Source organism: Silurus aristotelis, assembly GCF_946808225.1.
Source record: "Silurus aristotelis genome assembly, chromosome: 8".
Classification (NCBI taxonomy): Eukaryota; Metazoa; Chordata; class Actinopteri; order Siluriformes; family Siluridae; genus Silurus; species Silurus aristotelis.
The window spans coordinates 2,354,561-2,376,438 of record NC_139581.1 but is presented as its reverse complement, the minus strand read 5'-3'; the positions used below and the strand labels follow the sequence as shown (position 1 = coordinate 2,376,438).

The 21,878-nt window shown below is 39.1% G+C and overlaps 2 protein-coding genes across 5 annotated transcripts; one reads left to right on the top strand and one right to left on the bottom strand.

Moving 5' to 3' along the window:
• Window positions 1-136: 136 nt before the first annotated feature.
• On the bottom strand, window positions 137-16,125 carry inpp5ka (inositol polyphosphate-5-phosphatase Ka). 2 transcript variants are annotated; one of them, XM_083548011.1, is made up of 14 exons: window positions 15,848-16,125; window positions 15,095-15,186; window positions 9,240-9,344; window positions 8,361-8,469; window positions 7,247-7,363; window positions 6,291-6,466; window positions 4,945-5,056; window positions 4,761-4,870; window positions 4,647-4,673; window positions 2,853-3,096; window positions 2,478-2,615; window positions 1,550-1,633; window positions 1,346-1,450; window positions 137-968 (listed from the first exon to the last, which is right to left on the bottom strand). In XM_083548011.1, the coding sequence occupies exons 2-14, from the start codon at window positions 15,172-15,174 to the stop codon at window positions 888-890; spliced, it is 1,488 nt and encodes a 495-aa protein (XP_083404137.1). In that variant the 5' UTR covers window positions 15,175-15,186; window positions 15,848-16,125; the 3' UTR covers window positions 137-887. The 2 variants fall into 2 exon arrangements, with proteins under 2 accessions (XP_083404137.1, XP_083404138.1); XM_083548012.1 differs by lacking the exon at window positions 4,647-4,673 and having other exon boundaries at window positions 15,848-16,120.
• Window positions 16,126-16,340: 215 nt separating this feature from the next.
• Window positions 16,341-20,953, top strand: LOC310729618 (uncharacterized protein). Of its 3 annotated transcripts, none has more exons than XM_083548029.1 (3): window positions 16,341-16,893; window positions 17,806-18,097; window positions 19,110-20,953. In XM_083548029.1, exons 2-3 carry the CDS (start codon window positions 17,965-17,967, stop codon window positions 20,294-20,296), a joined length of 1,320 nt encoding a protein of 439 aa, XP_083404155.1. In that variant the 5' UTR covers window positions 16,341-16,893; window positions 17,806-17,964; the 3' UTR covers window positions 20,297-20,953. The 3 variants fall into 3 exon arrangements, with proteins under 3 accessions (XP_083404155.1, XP_083404156.1, XP_083404154.1); XM_083548030.1 differs by having other exon boundaries at window positions 17,777-18,097; XM_083548028.1 differs by lacking the exon at window positions 17,806-18,097 and having other exon boundaries at window positions 16,344-16,893.
• The last annotated feature ends 925 nt before the right edge of the window (window positions 20,954-21,878 follow it).

Sequence of the window (21,878 nt, the reverse complement as noted above, 5' to 3'; positions counted from 1 at the left end):
AAGGAGTCTAGTAAGAAGATCTGGGGTTCGTTTTCCAGGATGTTTGGAGCAACTTACCTGCAGAGTTCCTTCAAAAACTGAAGCTGTTTATTTACTTTCCAATGTTGATTGATAAAAAAATATAAATAAACACGTATTTTTAAAAGCATCTTTACTGCATTTTTTTTTTTTAACACCTGCATAAGACTTTTGCATAGTACACAGTATGCACGCACACACACACACACACACACACACACACACACACACACACAATGTACTATATATATATATATATATCTCTTTCTCTATTTGTGTGTATATGTTTATATAAATTATACAAATGATAATATGTTTAAATAAGCGTCCACCTGTTTATGTACAAACAACATCTGTAATAATAGACAAATCCAGCACATCTGGCTTAGGGAAAAAACAACATTAATAAACGAAAATACGAGTAAATTAATTCAATCTACACATCCTGTGCCAAAGAAATCAGTGCAAAGAAGAAATATTCAACGGATTTAAAGAAACGTGATAACACTGACAGTGAAACAGAGCCGGGAGTCGAATATTCTCTATATAAATATTACTCTAACGCTATTCGAATAAAATGTCCCGCTCCATAGTTAATGTATTCTCTTAAAAAAAAAACAATTATAATAGACTTCTGGAAATAAAATCATGATCATCAGTAGGAAAAAGGCAGCACGGGGAGAAAAACATTTCATTGTTAAAGAAAAATCAACATCAACATTCGAAACTGATTTAAAACAAAAGCCTTCGTTTTGAGATAAAATTGCACTTGCTTAATAAATTGCTCAGCACCCCCCTCCTCCTCCTCCTCCTCCCCCCTCATGCAGGAAGAGCTTCCACGGATGATCAGCTTCCTACGTGTGGTGGTCCTAACTCTGCAACGCCCGGTCCAGTCGGCTCGTATTCTCAAACAGGAAACCTTCCTCGATCGCCGCTTGTGACTCGTGAACCTACAAGACAAAAACGGGAAGTTCAACCCCAATTCATGATCACATGACCAGGTCTACAGTAACTACGGAAACCAGGGTTTACACGGCGTGGGTAAAAGTATTCGACAATGCATCTGTGCACAAAGCCAGCTCCATCAAGTGGATGGGTTGGAGTGGAAGATCTTCTGCTGTAGATCTCCAACCCTGTTGAACATACGATCTCATCTCATACGAATGAAAACATCTTCCCAGAAGAGTGGCGCTTATTAGAGCAAATGAGGACTAAATGTGATGTTTAAAAAAACAAAACAAAATAAATACATCACAGACTCCTATAGTTGTGTGTCCACATACTTCTGGTCCCTGCGTGTATTTGTAAGTGCTTATACTTTACTCACTTTAAAAGGTTCGCTGATTCCCACAATGCACTGCAGGTTACTACTGTAGTAGCAGAGCACACATTCACCGCCCTGGACAGGAATCTCCTCCTTACTCACATAAACCTGCAAACATAAATAAAAACAAAGAAAAGCACAAAGACGCATCGAACACGTTCTAGTGTTGAAGAATTGAGGGAATGTGGACGAGTCGCAGCAGGTTACCTGGATGACATCGTTACTGAAGGCCACTTGGTCGTCTTTTACCCAGGTGTAGGTGATGTAGTCTAAAACGCTTTGGAATCCCACCTGGGGTTGTTATGAGGGAGGGAGAGAGAGGGAGGAGAGAGGGAGAGAGAGAGGGAGAGAAAAAGAGGGAGGGAGGGAGATTTTTTCTTTAAAAAAAATAAAGTTTTAGCACATTTTTCAACCCAGCACTCAAAGAACATTATCGAGAGAGAGAGAGAGAGATGGAGAAAAAGAGCAAAAGCGAGAGAAAGAGAGATGAAGGGAGAACAAGAAGGGACAGGAGTGATAAGGGAGAGAGAGAGAGAGACATTGAGAGTGAAAGGGGGAGAGCGAAGATAAAGAAAAGAGAGGATGGGAGGGAAAGTTAGTTATAGTAAGAAGATGGAGATAGAGAGAGGGAGGGAGAGAGAGAGAAAAGGGAATATAAAGAAAAGGAGGGAAAAAGACAAAGAAAAAGAAGGAGAGAGATTGAGGGAAAGAGAGATTAGAAGAGAAAGCGGCAGAGAAGAGGGAGAGAGGGAAGGGAAGAAAGGGAAAAGAAAGGGAGCGGCAGAGGGAGAGAAAGAGACATGAAGGAAAAGAAAAAAAGAAGGCAAGAAAGAAAAAAGGGATAGAGATGGAGAGAGAGTGAGTGAGAAAGGAAGAGAGGGAAAGAGACATGAAGGAAAAGAGGAAAAACGGTAGACAGGGAAAGATGGATAGAGGTCGATGGAGGAAAAGAGCAAAAGCGGAGGAGGGGGAAAGAGAGATAGATGAAAGGGAGAGAGAAACTCAGTGTGAGAGAGACAAGGAGAAACAGAAAGAAAGTCAAAGGAGGGGGAGAGAACGATAGATAGAACGATAGATAGAACGATAGAACGATAGATAGATAGAACGATAGATAGTGGATAGATAGATACTGGACCTTATAAAGGCCAATCCAGTCCCAGGTACTGGATAAAAACTGCTCCAGAATTCTGTAAGTGACCACGGCGTCCATGTCTGGGCTCCATTCACCCTCAGCACTCACACGCACCAGAGGAGTCTCATACATCTTCCTCAACTGGAGGGATAAACACACACACACACACACACACACACACACACACACACACACACACACACACACACACACACACACACGAGGTATTATTTGTCAGTATTGTATCTGAAAGACTGGAGAAAAAAAGAGTGGTGTCCCAATACTTTTGTCCATTTTGTGTATCACTATTGTTCCCTACGTTCCTAAATGTTCTCCTAAACACTATGAAACATATCATTATATAAACGTGTCCATCACCTCCAGTCTAAAGATGCCCATGACGGGTTTATGGTCACTGATGCTGTACTCCATCTTGCTGGTGTAAGTGTCCTGTACAATCCCGAGAGGAAATTCATCCATCGCCTCTTTAAACCGTTCCTCATCATCATCATCATCATCATCATCATCACCATCGTGCTCTTTATCTTCATTCTCAGGTGGAGGTTTGGGGTTCATCCGCCACAGGATCCGATCGCACCATGCAGGCTTGCGCTTTTTCCCGCTGCTCAGAAACACGAGAATGGAGAAGAGAGAAAGGTGTGAAGACCAGCTGCTGGTGTGGGACTTGAGAACAGGTTTTTTAATGGAGTGAATCTATTCAATATTACAGAATCTTAAATGACCAGTAGGTGGCGGTGTAGCATGTATTACAGGCCAGATTTACATGGAGGAAACGACACAGTCTGATTAGAGATATTTTAGAGTGATCTGTTTGCTCATTGGTTTATTGGTTTGTTTGTTTTCCGAGTATGGATCTGTTTCTGCTGTTAAAACACAGAGGAAGAATTCAGCGAATCTAAAAGTGTACATGCAGGATTATTTAATAATCATCTGGAAAAAAACAAAAACAAGAAAAAAGGGTGAAGTTTTGTAATAATGCATCTAATACTGTGTAAAAGTAAATATTACTCTTCATCACCTTCATCTAAAAGAACAGAATTATTTAATGAAAATATGAATGAATAAAATATATTTCAAAATGGATAGACAGAGACATGCTGATAGACAGACAGACAGACAGACAGACAGACAGACAGACAGACAATCCGATTGCTAGACAGACAATCCGATTGCTAGACAGACAGACAGACAGACAATCCGATTGCTAGACAGACAGACATACAATCCGATTGCTAGACAATCAGACAGACAATCCAATTGCTAGACAGACAGAGAGACAATCAGAAAGATAGACAGACAGACAGACAGACAGACAGACAGACAATCCAATTGCTGGGAGACAGACAGACAATACGATTGCTAGACAGACAGACAGAGAGACAGACAGACAATACGATTGCTAGACAGACAGACAGAGAGACAGACAGACAGACAATCCGATTGCTAGACAAACAGACAGACAGACAGACAGACAGACAGACAGACAATCCGATTGCTAGACAGACAGACAACCCGATTGCTAGACAGACAGACAACCCGATTGCTAGACAGACAGAGAGACAATCAGAAAGATAGACAGACAGACAGACAGACAGACAATCCGATTGCTGGACAGACAGACAGACAGACAGACAGACAGACAGACAGACAGACAGACAGACAGACAGACAGACAGACGCGTACATGTTTGTGTAATGAATGAATGAATTGTGCCCAGTGTTTTAATGAATGTTTATTACAACATGTGATTAATTGCATGTCTTTTACACTTCACCTCTTTTATTCCACAATGTGATTTCGTTTTCTCCTACAGTCCTTCTGTTATCAGTGTTGGTGTAAAGATCTGGGCTACAGTTAATCCCGTAACACACGCAGTTAAAGAGTGAGTAGAGGAATGTTACAGGGAGGGAGAGCACACGGCATGTCACAGCACATACTAAAGCAGCTCGGGGCTACGAGGAGACTTTCAGCTCTGACCAACAGGAGCAGTGAAGTGTGTGTGTGTGTGTGTGTGTGTGTGTGTGTGTGTGTGTGTGTGTGTGTGTGTGTGTCAGTTGGTCAAGGCGAAAGTAGACTCCAGAGGGAAGTGTTAATAAAGAGTATGTGAAGTTCTATCTACAAGGGAGCTTTATTTAAGAATGGAGTTCTTACATAAGCCCAAACCATGCTGTCTGTAGCCTGTGAGGATGAGAGAGGACAAACCTGAGTGACCACACTGTATACACTGCTAGAACCCGCCACAGGGGGCGCTCATGTCACACCCACCTTGAGTCGTATTCATCAGAGTTCAAGTCGTATTTGTATGTGGGCTGAAAATCGAGAGGTCCCTCTTCAAACTGCTGCAGTTTGGGAAACTTTTTCTTCATCATAGTCAGCTGAGGAGAAGAAACGAAGATTAGTTGGCAAGTCCAAACACTGGGGGTGGAGAAGATGAAGACTCGGGACGTACCTGGTCTTTGGACCAGAGCAGGTTGAATTTCTTGCTGTTGATGCAGTTGCGGATGAAGTGCATGCCGTGGTCATCGATTCGGAAATTCAAGTCTCCGAACCAGAAGACAAGCCTGTAAATAGAGCGGGGTTAATCACGAAGCGGATCGATCTCGGGGAGTAAGAACAGCACCACGGTCAGCGACGTCTCGTTTTACATGATAGGGGTGTAACGGTAAATAAACTTCATGGTTAGGCGCAAACCTTTAAGACTATTTTCAATAATCGTCTGGGAAAAAAAACAAAACAAGGAAAGTTTTGTAATAATGCATCTAATACTTTGTAAAAGTGGAAATATTACTCATCACCTTCATCTAAAAGAACAGAATTATTTAATGAAAATATGAATTAATAAAATATATTTTAAAATGGATAGAAAGAGACATGCAAATAGACAGTTAGACAGACAGACAGACAGACAGACAGACAGACAGACAGACAGACAGACAGACAGACAGACAATCAGAAAGATAGACAGACAGATAGATAGACAGATACACAATCGGATAGATAGACAGACAGACAATCAGAAAGACAGACAGATAGATGGACAATTGGAAAATTAGACAGACAGACAGACAGACAGACAGACAGACAGACAGACAGATAGATAGATAGATAGATAGATAGATAGATAGATAGATAGATAGATAGATAGATAGATAGATAGATAGATAGACAGACAGACAGACAGACAGACAGACAGACAGACAGACAGACAGACAGGGCTTGGTTTAATAATATATAAAAAAAACAATTCTATAATATTTGATCAAAAGAATTTCTACAAATTAAATAGGATAAATACATTTAATGAAATACACTTTTTTATTTTATTGATTAAATTAGCACAAATTAATTTGATTAAATAGAAATGAACAAATGTAAAATTAAAATTCATTAAATATTTTATATTTGTTAGACCCCTTTTGAGTGATACAGATGTGTATGTAAGTGTGTGTGTGTTTTACATTTAATACTGAATTTTCTAAAGATATGATCTACTTAACTGTTCTACTGCTTTCAGTATACTTTAATGAATGTCTTCATCCTTTCCATCCTTCATTCGTTCACTCCCTCGAGATACGGATTTGTCAGGATTTTTTCCTTTTAAGAGAAATTCTTGAAGCGAAAGGCGGAGACTAAACAAACTTCGGCCCGCCGCTTAATACGTTCCTTAGAGACCTCAGATTGTAACTATGTTCCACATGTTGAAAGGACTGCATCTGGTACACATGTGGACTGAACAGTTCGGTATGAAAACGTTACACCCCTAATGAGACTCACTGCACATTACTGTCCACTTACTTGTGGTCTAAAACAGACGGGGCGTCTTTGCTGTCAAACGTCTGGGAGTTGAGGATGTGCTCGAATTCCTCCACTCTTTCAGAGGCGTAATGGATGTGGGCTGTCAGGTGACAGTTGAGGAAGCAGAGTGAATGACCATAGAAGAAGAAACGCATGCTCACTCCTCCTTTATTCCCCTGAGAAGGACAGATCAGCAGACATTTTACATAAATTCAGTGCTGTGTTTTCAATCTGCATCTGAGAGTCCCACTGCTCTACTCATCCCTCCATCATCTATCACTGCTCCACTCATCTCTCCATCCTCTACCACTGCTTCACTCATCCCTCCATCCTCTACCACTGCTCCACTCATCCCTCCATCCTCTACCACTGCTCTACTCATCCCTCCATCATCTATCACTGCTCCACTCATCTCTCCATCCTCTACCACTGCTCCACTCATCCCTCCATCCTCTACCACTGCTCCACTCATCCCTCCATCCTCTACCACTGCTCTACTCATCCCTCCATCCTCTACCACTGCTCCACTCATCCCTCCATCCTCTACCACTGCTCCACTCATCCCTCCATCCTCTACCACTGCTCCACTCATCTCTCCATCCTCTACCACTGCTCCACTCATCCCTCCATCCTCTATCACTGCTCCACTCATCCCTCCATCATCTATCACTGCTCCACTCATCTCTCCATCCTCTACCACTGCTCCACTCATCCCTCCATCCTCTACCACTGCTCCACTCATCCCTCCATCCTCTACCACTGTACCACTCATCCCTCTATCATCTACCACTGCTCCACTAATCCCTGCATCCCCTACCACTGCTCCACTCATCCCTCCATCCTCCACCACAGCTCCACTAATCCCCCCATCCTCTATCACTGATTTCATGAAATACAAGCCTCTGTTCAAGAACATATGCATCCCCTGGGAGAACCACTGTACGGTATGCACTTACCCAGTATCCGCAGATCCCAGTGCGAGTGTATGTGGTCCGGATATCTCTGATAAAAGGAACATGCTCTAACTTAGAAAAAAGCAGCAGCAGCAGACCCTGCATCCTCACAGACGACACCTGAGGGAAGAACAAGAAAGCAGAGAAGAAGAAAAAAAAGGAGATCAAGTCAGTTCCAGATCAGCAGGGAAAATGTCACCGATATCTGTTGTGTTTCTCCTTTACTCTAAACCTCCCTGTGCCTATACTCTTCCTACCAAAGATCTGGAGATGTTCATGCTCACACAGAATCCAGATTAACACCTTATTCTCATTATATGTACCACATCTCATCAGTCGGCTTTGGAGCATCACTAGTCTACTTGGATAAAGTCTGGTTCCTCTCAAGGTTTCTTAAAAATGATTGGATCAGACATTCCCTCAAAAACTGGTCCAGAATTCTGCTGGCCTCCTTGTTACCCTCCACCTTAACATCTCATTAATTCTGTTCTTAAAAACATCACTGTTCTGCTCTTCAAGGCTGGTGTAGATAATACAGATCTCTGCATCTTCAAAGCATCTGCATGCATGAGCCTCCTCCTACAGTACCCCTGTTTCTCCCTGACCTGTATTCTAGAAAATTTTCTCCTGTTCTCTCCATTCCTTCCTCCTTTCCAAAACCCTGCTTGCTGGATCTCGAGCTTTCCATCATTTGCCAGATTAACTCTACATTAATGGTTGACCGAATCATAGATTCTGCAGATTAATCTGCTGTTGATTGCTGGAAAAATCGGCAAAAAAAAAAAAAAGATAGTTTTTCAGGGTTGCGTTATACGAGAGCAGCCTCAAGAGCCGAATCACCGACACCATATTTTATGTTGAAGTGTCTTTTTTTTTTTTGGATGTAACTTTTAAAGTTTTTATTTATTTTATATATTATACATTTTCCTGAGTCAGTGCTTAAAAATAATAAAAGTTCAGTACTATTTTACATGGAGTGATATCGATATCGGTTCCCTTCTCCTTGTTATAACAGGGAATGTGTAGAAGGGTGAAAAGGTCTGTAGAACTTCACTGGTTTAACCATATCCTCCGATGTTCGGTCAGGCCAGAGTAAAAAAAACCCAATAAGACGTACTTTAATATAGCCCAGAGGAGTCAAGGTGTCCATGAACAAGCAACTCCAAGAATCTCCAAAAGCCACATCTGTAGCGAACTTCAGAGGTGTTGCTCTCACTTCCTGTAAACTGGAAAAGAAAAGCAGAACATCAGCAGAGGTTTAGACAAACACTTATGTATATAAAGATGGAAACGAAGGAGCCACATCTGCATGAATCTGGATGAACCAGAAAAGGCATCTTTTGACCTTCTCTCCACACAGATGCATTTTTAAGTTCTCAAAAAAATGACGCAATTCCTTTTATCCTGAACTGAGAACTAAGAATATAGAAATATTTAAGAAATTGTGATTTTTTTAATCATTAAGATTGCAGATCTGGATTTCTCGATCCGATCTCCTGACTTGTCGATCCTTCCTGGAACTTGGTGCCGTGACCCGAACAGCACATTTTAATGTAACACCATTAAAGCCATTATTTTCACAATTTTATTGACCGTTGAAATAAATAATGTATATAGACAAATGTTTGTGTCATGAAACTCCACATTTAGTCTTCATTCACTGCTATAATGAGCTCCACGCTTCTGGGAAGATGTTCCACTAGATTTTGTGGAGATTTGATTCATTCAGCAACAAGGGTGTTATTAATGTCAGGTACTGAGGGACTTGAGGAAGCCTGGGGTGCTGTCAGCATTTACATTCATCATGTTCACGTTTAATAGGATTTAGAGCTCTGTAGCAGGAGATCTTCCATTCCAAACCATGAAAAGCAGATCTCCATGAATCACATCCAAAGCTGTCCTATACAAGTGTGTGACTCCAACTGTGTGTATGCTGGAAAAGTCAAGTGTCCCAAAACCTTCTTTCCACATATTATATATTGTGAAAAACACGAACCCGATCACATAGACGTCTGCTTTCTCCTGAGAATTTAACTGCAGAAGAGACATGATGTCGTCTGGAGGTTCTGCTGTAGCAACGTTCCATGTGACCATAAAGAGCCTTAAAAAAGAAAAGAAATGCATCAGAAGAAAGGAATACCGCAATCCAATTACCGTTTGCTTCTCAATGCTCAAGTCTCGTTTTGGGTCACGTTTCCAGCTCACGTCGTTACAAACCTCTGCCATGCTACTGAATAGGATGTTAAAATACCCACAAGTCTTTTCTACAGTCACTTTAATATGTAATTAAATTGTTACAATAAAAACACCTTTGTGTGGATGAATCGATTAAAGCCAGAGGTTTTTGGTGATTGGAAACAACGTGCAGTATAAAAACTCACGTCTCCTCAGCAGCACGTTTCTTTTCCCTTTCCAACATTTAACATGGTCACGTTTTATTCAAATATCACTCAGGAATCACTCGCCTCATCATTTACATCAGAAAAACAGGGAGATCTTTTCTCCTGAAAGCTGCCATAAGAACAAGTCCAACAACAAGTTCACTTCATTTTCATACACTTACTGAGTTTGTGTTAAACCCAGTGAGCAACAACACTGATATATTTACCATTATTACTGTGATACTCTTATACTGTAACATCACTGTAAATATATACTAGATCAGAGAGAGAGAGAGAGAGAGAGAGAGAGAGAGAGATGAAAAAATAAAAATAAAGATAAACAACTATTAAATAAATAGATACATAGGAAAGAAATAAAAGAAAGAGAAGAAAATTATACGAAAGAAAGAAAGAAAGAAAGAAAGAAAGAAAGAAGAAAACTATAGATAAGAAAGAAAGAAAGAAAGAAAGAAAGAAAGAAAGAAAGAAAGAAAGAAAGAAAGAAAGAAAGAAAGAAAGAAAAGAAAACTATAGATAAGAAAGAAAGAAAGAAAAAAAGAAAGAAAGAAAGAAAGAAAGAAAGAAAGAAAGAAAGAAAGAAAAGAAAACTATAGATAAGAAAGAAAGAAAGAAAGAAAGAAAAGAAAACTATAGATAAGAAAGAAAGAAAGAAAGAAAGAAAGAAAGAAAGAAAGAAAGAAAGAAAGAAAGAAAGAAAGAAAGAAAGAAAGAAAGAAAGAAAAGAAAACTATAGATAAGAAAGAAAGAAAGAAAGAAAGAAAGAAAAGAAAACTATAGATAAGAAAGAAAGAAAGAAAGAAAGAAAGAAAGAAAGAAAGAAAGAAAGAGAAGAAAGAAAGAAAGAAAGAAAGAGAAGAAAGAAAGAAAGAAAGAAAGAAAGAAAGAGAAGAAAGAAAGAAAGAAAGAGAAGAAAGAAAGAAAGAAAGAAAGAAAGAGAAGAAAACTATAGATAAGAAAGAAAGAAAGAAAGAAAGAAAGAAAGAAAGAAAGAAAGAAAGAAAGAAAGAAAGAAAGAAAGAAAGAAAGAAAGAAAGAAAGAAAGAAAGAAGAAAACTATAGATAAGAAAGAAAGAAAGAAAGAAAGAAAGAAAGAAAGAAAGAAAGAAAGAAAGAAAGAAAGAAAGAAAGAAAGAAAAAGAAGAAAACTATAGATAAGAAAGAAAGAAAGAAAGAAAGAAAGAAAGAAAAAGAAGAAAACTATAGATAAGAAAGAAAGAAAGAAAGAAAGAAAGAAAGAAAGAAAGAAAGAAAGAAAGAAAGAAAGAAAGAAAGAAAGAAAGAAAGAAGAAAACTATAGATAAGAAAGAAAGAATAGTAGGACAGAAAAAAGAAAGAAAGAAAGAAAGAAAACTATAGATAAGAAAGAAAGAAAAAAAGAAAAAAAGAAAGAAAGAAAAAAAGAAAAAAGAAAGAAAGAAAGAAAGAAAGAAAACTATAGATAAGAAAGAAAGAATAGTAGGACAGAAAAAAGAAAGAAAGAAAAAAAGAAAGAAAGAAAGAAAGAAAGAAAGAAAGAAAGAAAGAAAGAAAGAAAGAAAGAAAGAAAAAAAATAATAATGATGATGATTATAATGATGATGATTATAATAATGATGATGATGATGATTATAATAATGATGATGATGATGATGATGGTGGCAGGAGCTCAAGCAGTATTACAGTTATGTTCGACGATGTTCAGGTTTTTATCCTGTTTTGTGTTCTGATTTTTGGACCAGTTTCAGTTTTCACAAAACAAAATCATGTCTTTCAGCGTGTAATAAATAACCGAAGACGAGATCGACATTAAACCTATTAAACATGCAGTAAACATGTCCAGATTCACACAGCACAAAACCGTCCCATACTGCAAAGATGCGTTTAGTTCACAGTGAACTTCTTCAATACACTAATTTTTACTGGATTCCTCTTGGAAATTGAAGCACTACACTTGTTTCCATTGTATTCAATCAGTCAATCAATCAATCCCATAATGAGGTTGTGTTTTATTTTCCTCTATGCAGTATGTACCGCAACGCTCTAAAACACGGTACACCACCACCTAGTGGTCATTTATGGTTCTGCAACATTTAAAGGTTCGCTGCGTTCAAACTCCGTTACTCAATCCTCACCCCGAAACACGTGACATTTAAAAAAAAAAAATAGGGGTGTGATACTCTAAAGCCCCTTTAGATGACATGTGACCCTGCCATTGCCATTGCTGTGTTACAGGACCTGCACGCCATTCCCACAGACCACAACTCACGCCTTTAATCAAGACCTTAATCCACTTGTTCCGCCTGAGGAGCGTAATCCCAGTGGTCTAATCCTCTTTAAGAACTGAATGAAAGAGTTTAGTGTTCAGGCTGTAAATTCAGAGAACAGTGAATTACAGCAAAAATATAGTTAGGAGAAAAAACAACACTCATGTGACACAACCATGTCCTACTGTACACCAATATCAGTGTGGAGATCGGTGACCACTTCCAAATACTCAACACAGAGGCACATTTAAGGACTGGTGTTTATCCTCAAACTAGAAATATAACACTGCGAGACAAAAGCATCAACAACAGCATCATTCAAAGTAGAGTTGAAGCACAGTGAATGAGTGGAAGAATGTTCTGTGGAGTCCAAAGGGGACATTTGTGTCTCTACCAGAAGAACTTGTGTAAGAAGGAGAACAGGAGAGAAGATGTGATCAGACTCCCTCACCCCCACACTTTAGATTAATGGTTTGGAGTTGTTTTGGAGCAGTGAAGGTTCCGGCCCAACATGACTCCCGTTCCACAATTCAACACCATACAGTTCCGTCTGGACTGCGGCTCATCAGAAGCGACTTCACCGTACAACAAGACGATGATCAGAAGCGCACGTCTGAGTTCTGTACGTCTTATTTATCTATTATGGAACGAGCTGCACAGTCACCACACCTCAATCCTACTGAACTGCTCTGAGATCAACTGCATCACAAGAAAGAAAGAAATGTCCAACTAGTGAAGAACATCTGTGGAGCGTTTTATAAGAGGCACAGCAGAGTGTTTCAGCTGAATGTCTGGAGAAACAAAGTGTCCGAAGTGTGTATATATATATATACAGTGAGGAAAATAAGTATTTGAACACGCTGCTATTTTGCAAGTTCTCCCACTTAGAAATCATGGAGGGGTCTGAAATTGTCATCGTGGGTGCATGTCCACTGTGAGAGACATAATCTAAAAAAAAAAATCCAGCAATCACAATGTATGATTTTTAAACTATTTATTTGTATGATACAGCTGCAAATAAGTATTTGAACACCTGTCTATCAGCTAGAATTCTGACCCTCAAAGACCTGTTAGTCTGCCTTTAAAATGTCCACCTCCACTACATTTATTATCCTAAATTAGATGCACCTGTTTGAGGTCGTTAGCTGCATAAAGACACCTGTCCACCCCATACAATCAGTAAGAGTCCAACTACTAACATGGTCAAGACCAAAGAGCTGTCCAAAGACACTAGAGACAAAATTGTACACCTCCACAAGGCTGGAAAGGGCTACGGGGAAATTGCCAAGCAGCTTGGTGAAAAAAGGTCCACTGTTGGAGCAATCATTGGAAAATGGAAGAAGCTAAACATGACTGTCAATCTCCCTCAGACTGGGGCTCCATGCAAGATCTCACCTCGTGGGGTCTCGATGATCCTAAGGAAGGTAAGAAATCAGCCCAGAACTACACGGGAGGAGCTGGTCAATCACCTGAAAAGAGCTGGGACCACCGTTTCCAAGGTTACTGTTGGTAATACACTAAGACGTCATGGTTTGAAATCATGCATGGCACGGAAGGTTCCCCTGCTTAAACCAGCACATGTCCAGGCACGTCTTAAGTTTGCCAATGACCATTTGGATGATCCAGAGGAGTCATGGGAGAAAGTCATGTGGTCAGATGAGACCAAAATAGAACTTTTGGGTCATAATTCCACTAAACATGTTTGGAGGAAGAAGAATGATGAGTACCATCCCAAGAACACCATCCCTACTGTGAAGCATGGGGGTGGTAGCATCATGCTTTGGGGGTGTTTTTCTGCACATGGGACAGGGCGACTGCACTGTATTAAGGAGAGGATGACTGGGGCCATGTATTGCGAGATTTTGGGGAACAACCTCCTTCCCTCAGTTAGAGCATTGAAGATGGGTCGAGGCTGGGTCTTCCAACATGACAATGACCCGAAGCACACAGCCAGGATAACCAAGGAGTGGCTCTGTAAGAAGCATATCAAGGTTCTGGCGTGGCCTAGCCAGTCTCCAGACCTAAACCCAGTAGAGAATCTTTGGAGGGAGCTCAAACTCGGTGTTTCTCAGTGACAGGCCAGAAACCTGACTGATCTAGAGAAGATCTGTGTGGAGGAGTGGGCCAAAATCCCTCCTGCAGTGTGTGCAAACCTGGTGAAAAACTACAGGAAACGTTTGACCTCTGTAATTGCAAACAAAGGCTCCTGTACCAAATATTAACATTGACTTTCTCAGGTGTTCAAATACTTATTTGCAGCTGTATCATACAAATAAATAGTTTAAAAATCATACATTGTGATTTCTGGATTTTTTTTTTTTTAGATTATGTCTCTCACAGTGGACATGCACCTACGATGACAATTTCAGACCCCTCCATGATTTCTAAGTGGGAGAACTTGCAAAATAGCAGGGTGTTCAAATACTTATTTTCCTCACTGTATATATATATATATTAGAGCTAAAAAAATCGACACATTAACGCAGATTCCTTTAACCCTCTAAATAAAAATATTAATAAAAACGAGGTGAAATTAAAAACTTCAACGCAACACATTTATTCATGACATCCTTTACTGAGATTTAAAATAAAAATCCACTGACAAATAATTTTAAATCATTAAACATTTGTTTTACTCCTGTGCCGAGTCTCAAATCAGCACCAAAATCCGCCATGATGCAACATCCGGCAATTAAAACCGTCCGTGTGGAAACAAAAGTTCCCTTTGGCGTCCTGATGATTTACATCATTGAAAAAACATAATTACTTTAAAACATTTACAAGAATATTTTCTGTTTATGATCTATTTTGAGTTCGGTTTCACTGATAATAAACACACATTTGCATGAAGCCTCAGTGTTTGTCCCTGCGCATGTTGATTACAGGATTATAAAAGTTGAAAAGTATAAATGTAGGGTACATTTAGAACAGGTACGATTGTGCGAACCATGTGATTAATCGCGATTAAATATTTTACTCGATAGACAGCCCTAATATGCCTTTAATATTACATTACATAATATTAAATATGACAGACCTAATATATAAATATATTCATTAGGGATGTCAATCAAGTTAAATATTTATCCGCGATTAATTTAATAAAATATTTATAGATTTTTTTTTTTATCTGGTTGCCAGATTGTCGATTGTTTTGCAATCAATCAATCAATCAATCAAATAATAAAACAAGTTAATAAATTAACCTGAAAGTCTCCATATTGTGCGTTTTTGGCTCCAGAATGAGAGAATTCAGTGCATTTAAAGTCTCCTGCTCCGTCTCCATCACCTAAAAACACTAAACAGAAGAAATTATATATATTACATACATACATATACACATAAATCATATATATACACACACACACACACACACACACCCATATATATAAACACACACATCTATCTATCTATCTATATATATATATATATATATATATATATATATATATATATATATATATATACACATACATACACACACACACACACACACACACACACACACACACATATACATACATACACATTATATATATATATGTGTATGTATGTATATGTGTGTGTGTGTGTGTGTGTGTGTGTGTGTGTGTATGTATGTGTATATATATATATATATATATATATATATATATATATATACACACACATACATACATTATATATATCAATTAATAATACAATTAACACTGTACATTAAACACACTATATTATTTGACCACATAAAAATACGGAGCAATATACTTAAATGTAAGTTTTAAAACTACCTGTATTTAATTGTAAATTATATTTAACGTTAATTAAATGATCCAGAAGTGAAAACAGGCTGCAGTTTATGACACAAGCAGCGTCTGATCCGACAACTAATATTAATGAATAAACAAACACCTGGCAACATATTCAAAATAAAAATAAATATATATAAATATATATAATATTATAAACACGCGAATAATTACCATAAAATACAGAATAATTCTCTTCAGCTCCACAGCTCTTCTCTGATCTTCTCTCCTGGATCAGGACTGGAGTATAAACTCTTCAAAAGCTCCGCCCACTTCCTCACTCACAGCACCATGCCGGATCACTCCTCAATCACGCAATGCTCCCTATACTCGCACACTACGCGTCACGAAGTGCACAACCTACCAAGGGCACTTGTTTTGCCGTTCTGGTGGATTTAAAACCCGGCCCGTGGTTAAGCACGTACCGGGACTAGAGGAAATGTTTGTTTGCTTTTTTATTTTATTTAAAATGGCCGCCGAGTTTTAAAATAAGAGTCCCATGAAAAGACGCGCACATACACACATATGCATCTCTATTGCCCAAATAAAGTCTAACCAAAGTAAACTATTTATTTACTTATTTAATCGATTTATTTTACTTTTAACTACTCGATTACTAAATTTAATAAATATAATAATTTTTATTTTTATTTTTTACATATTTTACCCCCCTTAGAAAATTATTTATATCAAGAGAATCACATGTAAATAACTATTTCCGGTACGGATCCGGTAAAATCAACCAGAACAGTATTATAAATACTCGGAATAAAAAAAAAAAATAACAAATTGAATAAAAAAATAAATGAACAAATAAATTTCGTGACGCTGTCTTAAATTGTTTCGACATTTTACGCGCATGCGCAGTACAAATCGCGTTTCCGGCGCGATTCGAGTAGCTACAAGCGCCGTTCGTTCGTGCACGGAAGTGACGTCATTGGTCCTCAGTCACTTCCGGTTAGCAAACGCAGACATTCCAAAACATTAGCAGGCGAAAGTTGATTTATTCCTGCGATTAAAAATGTCAAAAGTAAAACTAGGACCGTGTTGTTCGGTAGTTGGATGCTCTTTAAGGCCAGGAACTAACTTACTGTCGGAAATTAAAGTTTTTCGATTCCCGAAAACTAAAGCGCAGCGTGACGCGTGGATCGCAGCCGTGAAGCGAGAAGGCTGGATCCCCACCAGTAACTCCAGGATCTGCAGCACACATTTTATCTCCGGTAAATAAACAAGGGTTTTTTTTGTTTGTTTTTTTACTGAATTATCATAATTTCTGGATTAATCTGCATTCCTGAATATTCATATTTAAATATATTGCATCTAAAATTCGAGCTTGCGAATAGAAATAATCCGATATAAAATAAAGAGAAAAAGCGCACTAATAATATCAGACTTTTTTAAAAGAATGTCACAGTTACACATTGTTGATAACAACTGAAATTTTTTTTATATATATAATCACCTGTTCCTTTTTTTTTACAGCCAAACATTTTGTTATTTGGTATATCGCCGTCGGACAGTAAGGAAGTGAATGTAATACGTTCGAATATTGAACTTTTTTCTTCTTTTTTTGCGTTCCCTTTTAAGCCACCAATCAGGATCGAGCGCACGCTCTGTTTTACACGTGTTCTGATCGGCGCTCGGTGCATCTACTGATCACCGACATACAGTTCAGCATCAGTTCAACATCAAGCAGAACATTTAGAGAGGAATAAATGATGAAGAAACTCCAGACTCGAACTCACCACCACACACGTGACCTCATTTACACATTTGTTTTTTTTTCGTTCATGATGATTATAATAGAAATCAATCAGTGTTTGAGTCATTAATATCATTCTATTAATAGATCAGTGTGCTGAGAGTCACATTCGAGTCTTTACACATCAACTGAGGAAATTCAGTGAAGAATCTTGTGATAAAATGATCATATGAATGTGCTACACACCGCACTGTGTGGTATACAGCAGGGTTACTGGTGGTGCTATTTTGTGTTTTGTGTATTTGTCCTGCACTGCCTTGCGTCGTCCTGCACTGCCTTGCGTCGTCCTGCACTGCCTTGCGTCGTCCTGCACTGTCTTGTCATTCTTTTGTCATTCCAAGACTTGACTATTGCAGTTCTCTGCTGGCAGGTCTTCCCCTGAACGCTATTCATTCACTGCAAATGTTCCAAAACACAGCTGCAAGGTTTGTGTTCAATCTGCCCAAGTTCTCCCAAAACACCCCACACCACCCCACTGCTGCTCCTTCACTGGCTTCCAGTAGCTGCACGTATCAGATTAAAAACACTGATGCTTGCCTACAAGGCCAAAAATGGTCCAGCAACATCGTACCTCAGAGACCTCATCACATCTCGCACTGCACCACGCTGTCTGAGATCCTCCAGCACTGCTCCACTGGTACCACCTTCTCTCAGAATGAGAGGTAAGTACACTTCAAGGCTCTTCTCTGTTCTGGCACGGAGGTGGTGGAATGAACTTCCCCTAGATGTTTGCACAGCGGAGTCCCTGACTATCTTCAAGCGACGATTGAAGACCTTCATCTTCCTGAAACACTTAAATTAGCACTTTCCAAGTTTGTAGAATTCAAGAGTTATATTTATATTAAGTTTGTAATCTTGTGTACCAGTGTAGATTTATTCATTACTAGAGACTCAAAGCACTTTTGTAGGTCGCTCTGGATACGGGCGTCTGCTAAATGCCGCAGATGTAAATGTATTTGTCTTGTGTTGTCCTACACTGTCTGTCTCGCTCTGTTTGCACCAGGTTGCACACGATGCACTTTATGAGGCGAGGACACGTACTAGTCTTGAGCTCTGTGTTTTCTGTTATGTAGCTTTATGTTGTTTAATGTAGCACCAGTGTTCTGGAGGAACATTTTCTCATTTTTACTGTGTACTGCATCAGATATATATGTGGTTGAAATGACAATAAAAGCTTCTTGACTTACATTTAAAGGCAAATACTTTTGTACTTTTACTCAGTGTTTTAAGGGTCACTTTTACTTTACTCATATTTTACTGAGTGGATCTACTTTACAAGGCCTACACATGATGTATATCCACATTCTTAGAATTAGGACGTCTCTTCAAGATAAATGTGATAAATGTAAATAATTATGAATTAAATTAATAAAAAACTAATGTCAAAAATGTGCATCCTGGCGAGTATTTAAATCAGAATCCTTCACTGATCCCGAAGAGAAATTGCTTGGTTGCAGTTGCTCACACTAAAAGATCAAAGTCAAGATTAAAATAAAAAGATCAAAGTATAAATATACATATTAAGGTATAAATTAAGTTAAATGGAATTGTAGCAGCGGAGAAAAACAGATGGCGGAAAAGGATGCGTTTATTTCTGTAAATAGTCCACACATTTCTGATGTGTGAAAGCTGTAGCTTATCCCAATAATGTCTTTCTACTTCTTTTGTATGTAGGAAAGCCATCAGATGACCCTCTTAGTCCAGACTACGTTCCATCCAAGCTTCCACACAGACCCTCGCCCTCCAGAAAAACAGACCGATATCAGAGGAATCTGAAACGAGCACCAGAGGTGCACAAGGCGCCCTCTAGAGTTCAGCCTGCGCCGGAAATAAAGGATACGAATGCAACAGAAGTCACGTTTCACAGAGACGCGTGTGTGGGAACAGATCTCACCATGAGGGATATCGAAGACATGCAGAACCTGAACAGATCTTCCCAAGAGCGAGTGAGAAGCCTAGAGTTCGAGGTTCGCTCACTCGCACGTGAGAGGAAACTCCAGAAATCCGACGTGGATTTACAGGATGATCAGATCATTCGCTTCTACACCGGCCTATGCTCGTCAAAAGTGTTCTTCGCACTCCTGACGTACCTCACCACCGCTTGGAGTCCGAGAATACAGAGTCCTTCAGCCGCGCTCCAGTTTTATTTGGTCTTAATGAAATTGAGACTTGGGCTCGCTCATAAAGATCTCGCGTTCAGGTTTCGTTGCAGCTCTACGACAATCTCCGCAATATTCCATGAATGGTTGGACCTAATGGCGCAGCGTTTCAGCCGTTTAATTCACTGGCCTTCGAGGGGCGAAATTAAACAAAATCTTCCCGCCTTGTTCAGAAGCCCCTCTTTCAAATCAGTCAGGTGTTTTATAGACTGCAGCGAGATACCTGTTGTCCGAGCGACATCGAAGAGCGCGAGAACAACAGCCTACTCCAACTACAAGTCCCACAACACCATCAAATTCCTGGTTGGCATCAGTCCAACAGGGTCCATCACGTTTCTTTCTAAGTCTTGGAGTGGGAGAGCCAGCAACAAAATAATCACCACATCATCTGGTTTAATTGAGCTTTTGGAAGAAGGAGACATTGTCATGGCCCCCAGAGGGTTCAGGTTCCCTATGTATTTTGCAGCAAAAGGGGTCCAGCTACTCACACCAGGACAGGATGTGTTTGTGTCCCGTCACACGTCGAGGATGAAGATTCACGTGGAAAGAGCCGTCGGCCGCATTAAACATTACCGCATCTTACAGCAACCGCTTCCCGCGAACTCTGTCAAACGGAGACCCAAAGACACTGCGGCGACTGTCGATAAAATATTACTCGTATGTTCTGCGTTATCTAATTTGCACACGTCATTAATTCAGTAGGAAAAATATTTTCGACTTGTGGTTAGAAAACGTTTGTTATTGATTAACTAGGGTTGGGCGGGAAAATAAAAATCACGTTCCACACTGGCCGAAAGGTGTTTTTCTTCATAGAATTTGCACACTGAAAGGTGTTTTTCTATTGCTGTAGAATTAAAATGTTTTTAAAAGTCATTTATAAATGATTACTGGGTTTCCACACTTCTTGAAAGTACAGTGGGTGAAATTATTATTCGATCCCCTGCTGATTTTAAAACTGAACCCAGTCTAGACAGTTTATGGCAGGTTTATTTTAACAGAGAGACAGAATAATAAAAACTTTAAAGGTTATAAATTAATTTGTATCTGATGAAGTGAAATAAGTATTTGTTCCCGTACCAACCAGCAAGAATTCTGACTCCCACACACCCAAATTAATCCTGTAGAAAGTCCTACTAAAATCAACAAATGTATGAAAAACACCAGTCACAGAATCTCAACCTCTTCCATTCAAACCTCTCCACCACCATGGGAAAGACCAAAGATCTGTGAAAGGACGTCAGGGACGAGATTGTAAACCTTCACAAGGCTGGATTGGGCTACAAGACCATCAGAACGTTGTCTTGGCTGTATGTTTTTGTTTAAATGGTGCTTTAAAAATAAAATTTGGTGTTCTTGAAAGAGTGGGAACCCTGTGATTTACATCGCAGCTTTAGAACTGAATTGAGGATGGTTTGGTATTAATTTGTATGAGCCGCAGTAGCTACAAACTTCTGGCATTTATTTGGTAATATAATAGAACAGAATCAGAGATTGTAACATAATGCATGTTGGAGTTTAAAGTCATGATTTTAGATGTTGAATATGGTCTTAAAAATCTTTAGGGAAGTCTGCATATTTGAGTCTGGAATTTTTAAACTTTAAAAGGAAAAATGTGTAGGAGCCCAGTACCAAACCTGACTCAAGTAACAGTCTCTTTATTAGTCATTTCACAAAAACAGCTGGTTAAAAGAATGTCGTATTTGTAGTGGGCATGCCATAAATAAAGTGGTGAACATGGTGTACTTAAATGTAAACAAATATTGTGCAATTTAAAGTAAATATTACATTTTCTTTTAACACAGAAATGCCCATTTTAAACAACTCAAAAAAATCAATTGAGCAAATTCAAACCAGTCGTATTATTAGCAGTGATAGTAATTAGCGGAAGCATCGATATTATTCTCGTACAATGTTCCCGGGTTTTTCTTGCCTTTTTTCTGTGCGGTCCAGTTTTCCTGGGGATTTAAAGTGAAGGAATTAATGTGCAAATTCTCCATTTTGGACGATCTTTCCTCACGATGTCCAGCTTTTCAGGAAAAGTTTGTCCAAATTAAATTCTTCTCTGTCCAGTGTTGTGGAATGAAAAATAAACCAGCTATTGAATCCACATAAATATTTGAGAGCTTGTGCAGTTTTCTACAGATGTGGTTTACGAGCTGCTCATCCAGTCAAAGGGCGTGAAAATGCTGACGTTTTCGGACGCCTGCTAGACGGCCCCGGTGTCGCAAACTCGCACTACGACTGGTTAAAGCAACAGTTTCATTATTGTGTATTTTACGTTACC

Bases quoted from the DNA above. Each gene is read 5' to 3' on its own strand.
- LOC310729618 (XM_083548028.1), top strand. From the start codon at position 16,695: ATGTCAAAAGTAAAACTAGGACCGTGTTGTTCGGTAGTTGGATGCTCT. The intron at 16,894-19,109 runs GTAAATAAACAA...TTTTGTATGTAG, and splicing joins CAGCACACATTTTATCTCCG to GAAAGCCATCAGATGACCCT.
- inpp5ka (XM_083548011.1), bottom strand. From the start codon at position 15,174: ATGGAGACGGAGCAGGAGACTTTAAATGCACTGAATTCTCTCATTCTG. The intron at 6,467-7,246 runs GTAAGTGCATAC...TGTCCTTCTCAG, and splicing joins CTGGGATCTGCGGATACTGG to GGGAATAAAGGAGGAGTGAG. The intron at 2,616-2,852 runs GTGATGGACACG...TTATCCCTCCAG, and splicing joins TGGGCATCTTTAGACTGGAG to TTGAGGAAGATGTATGAGAC.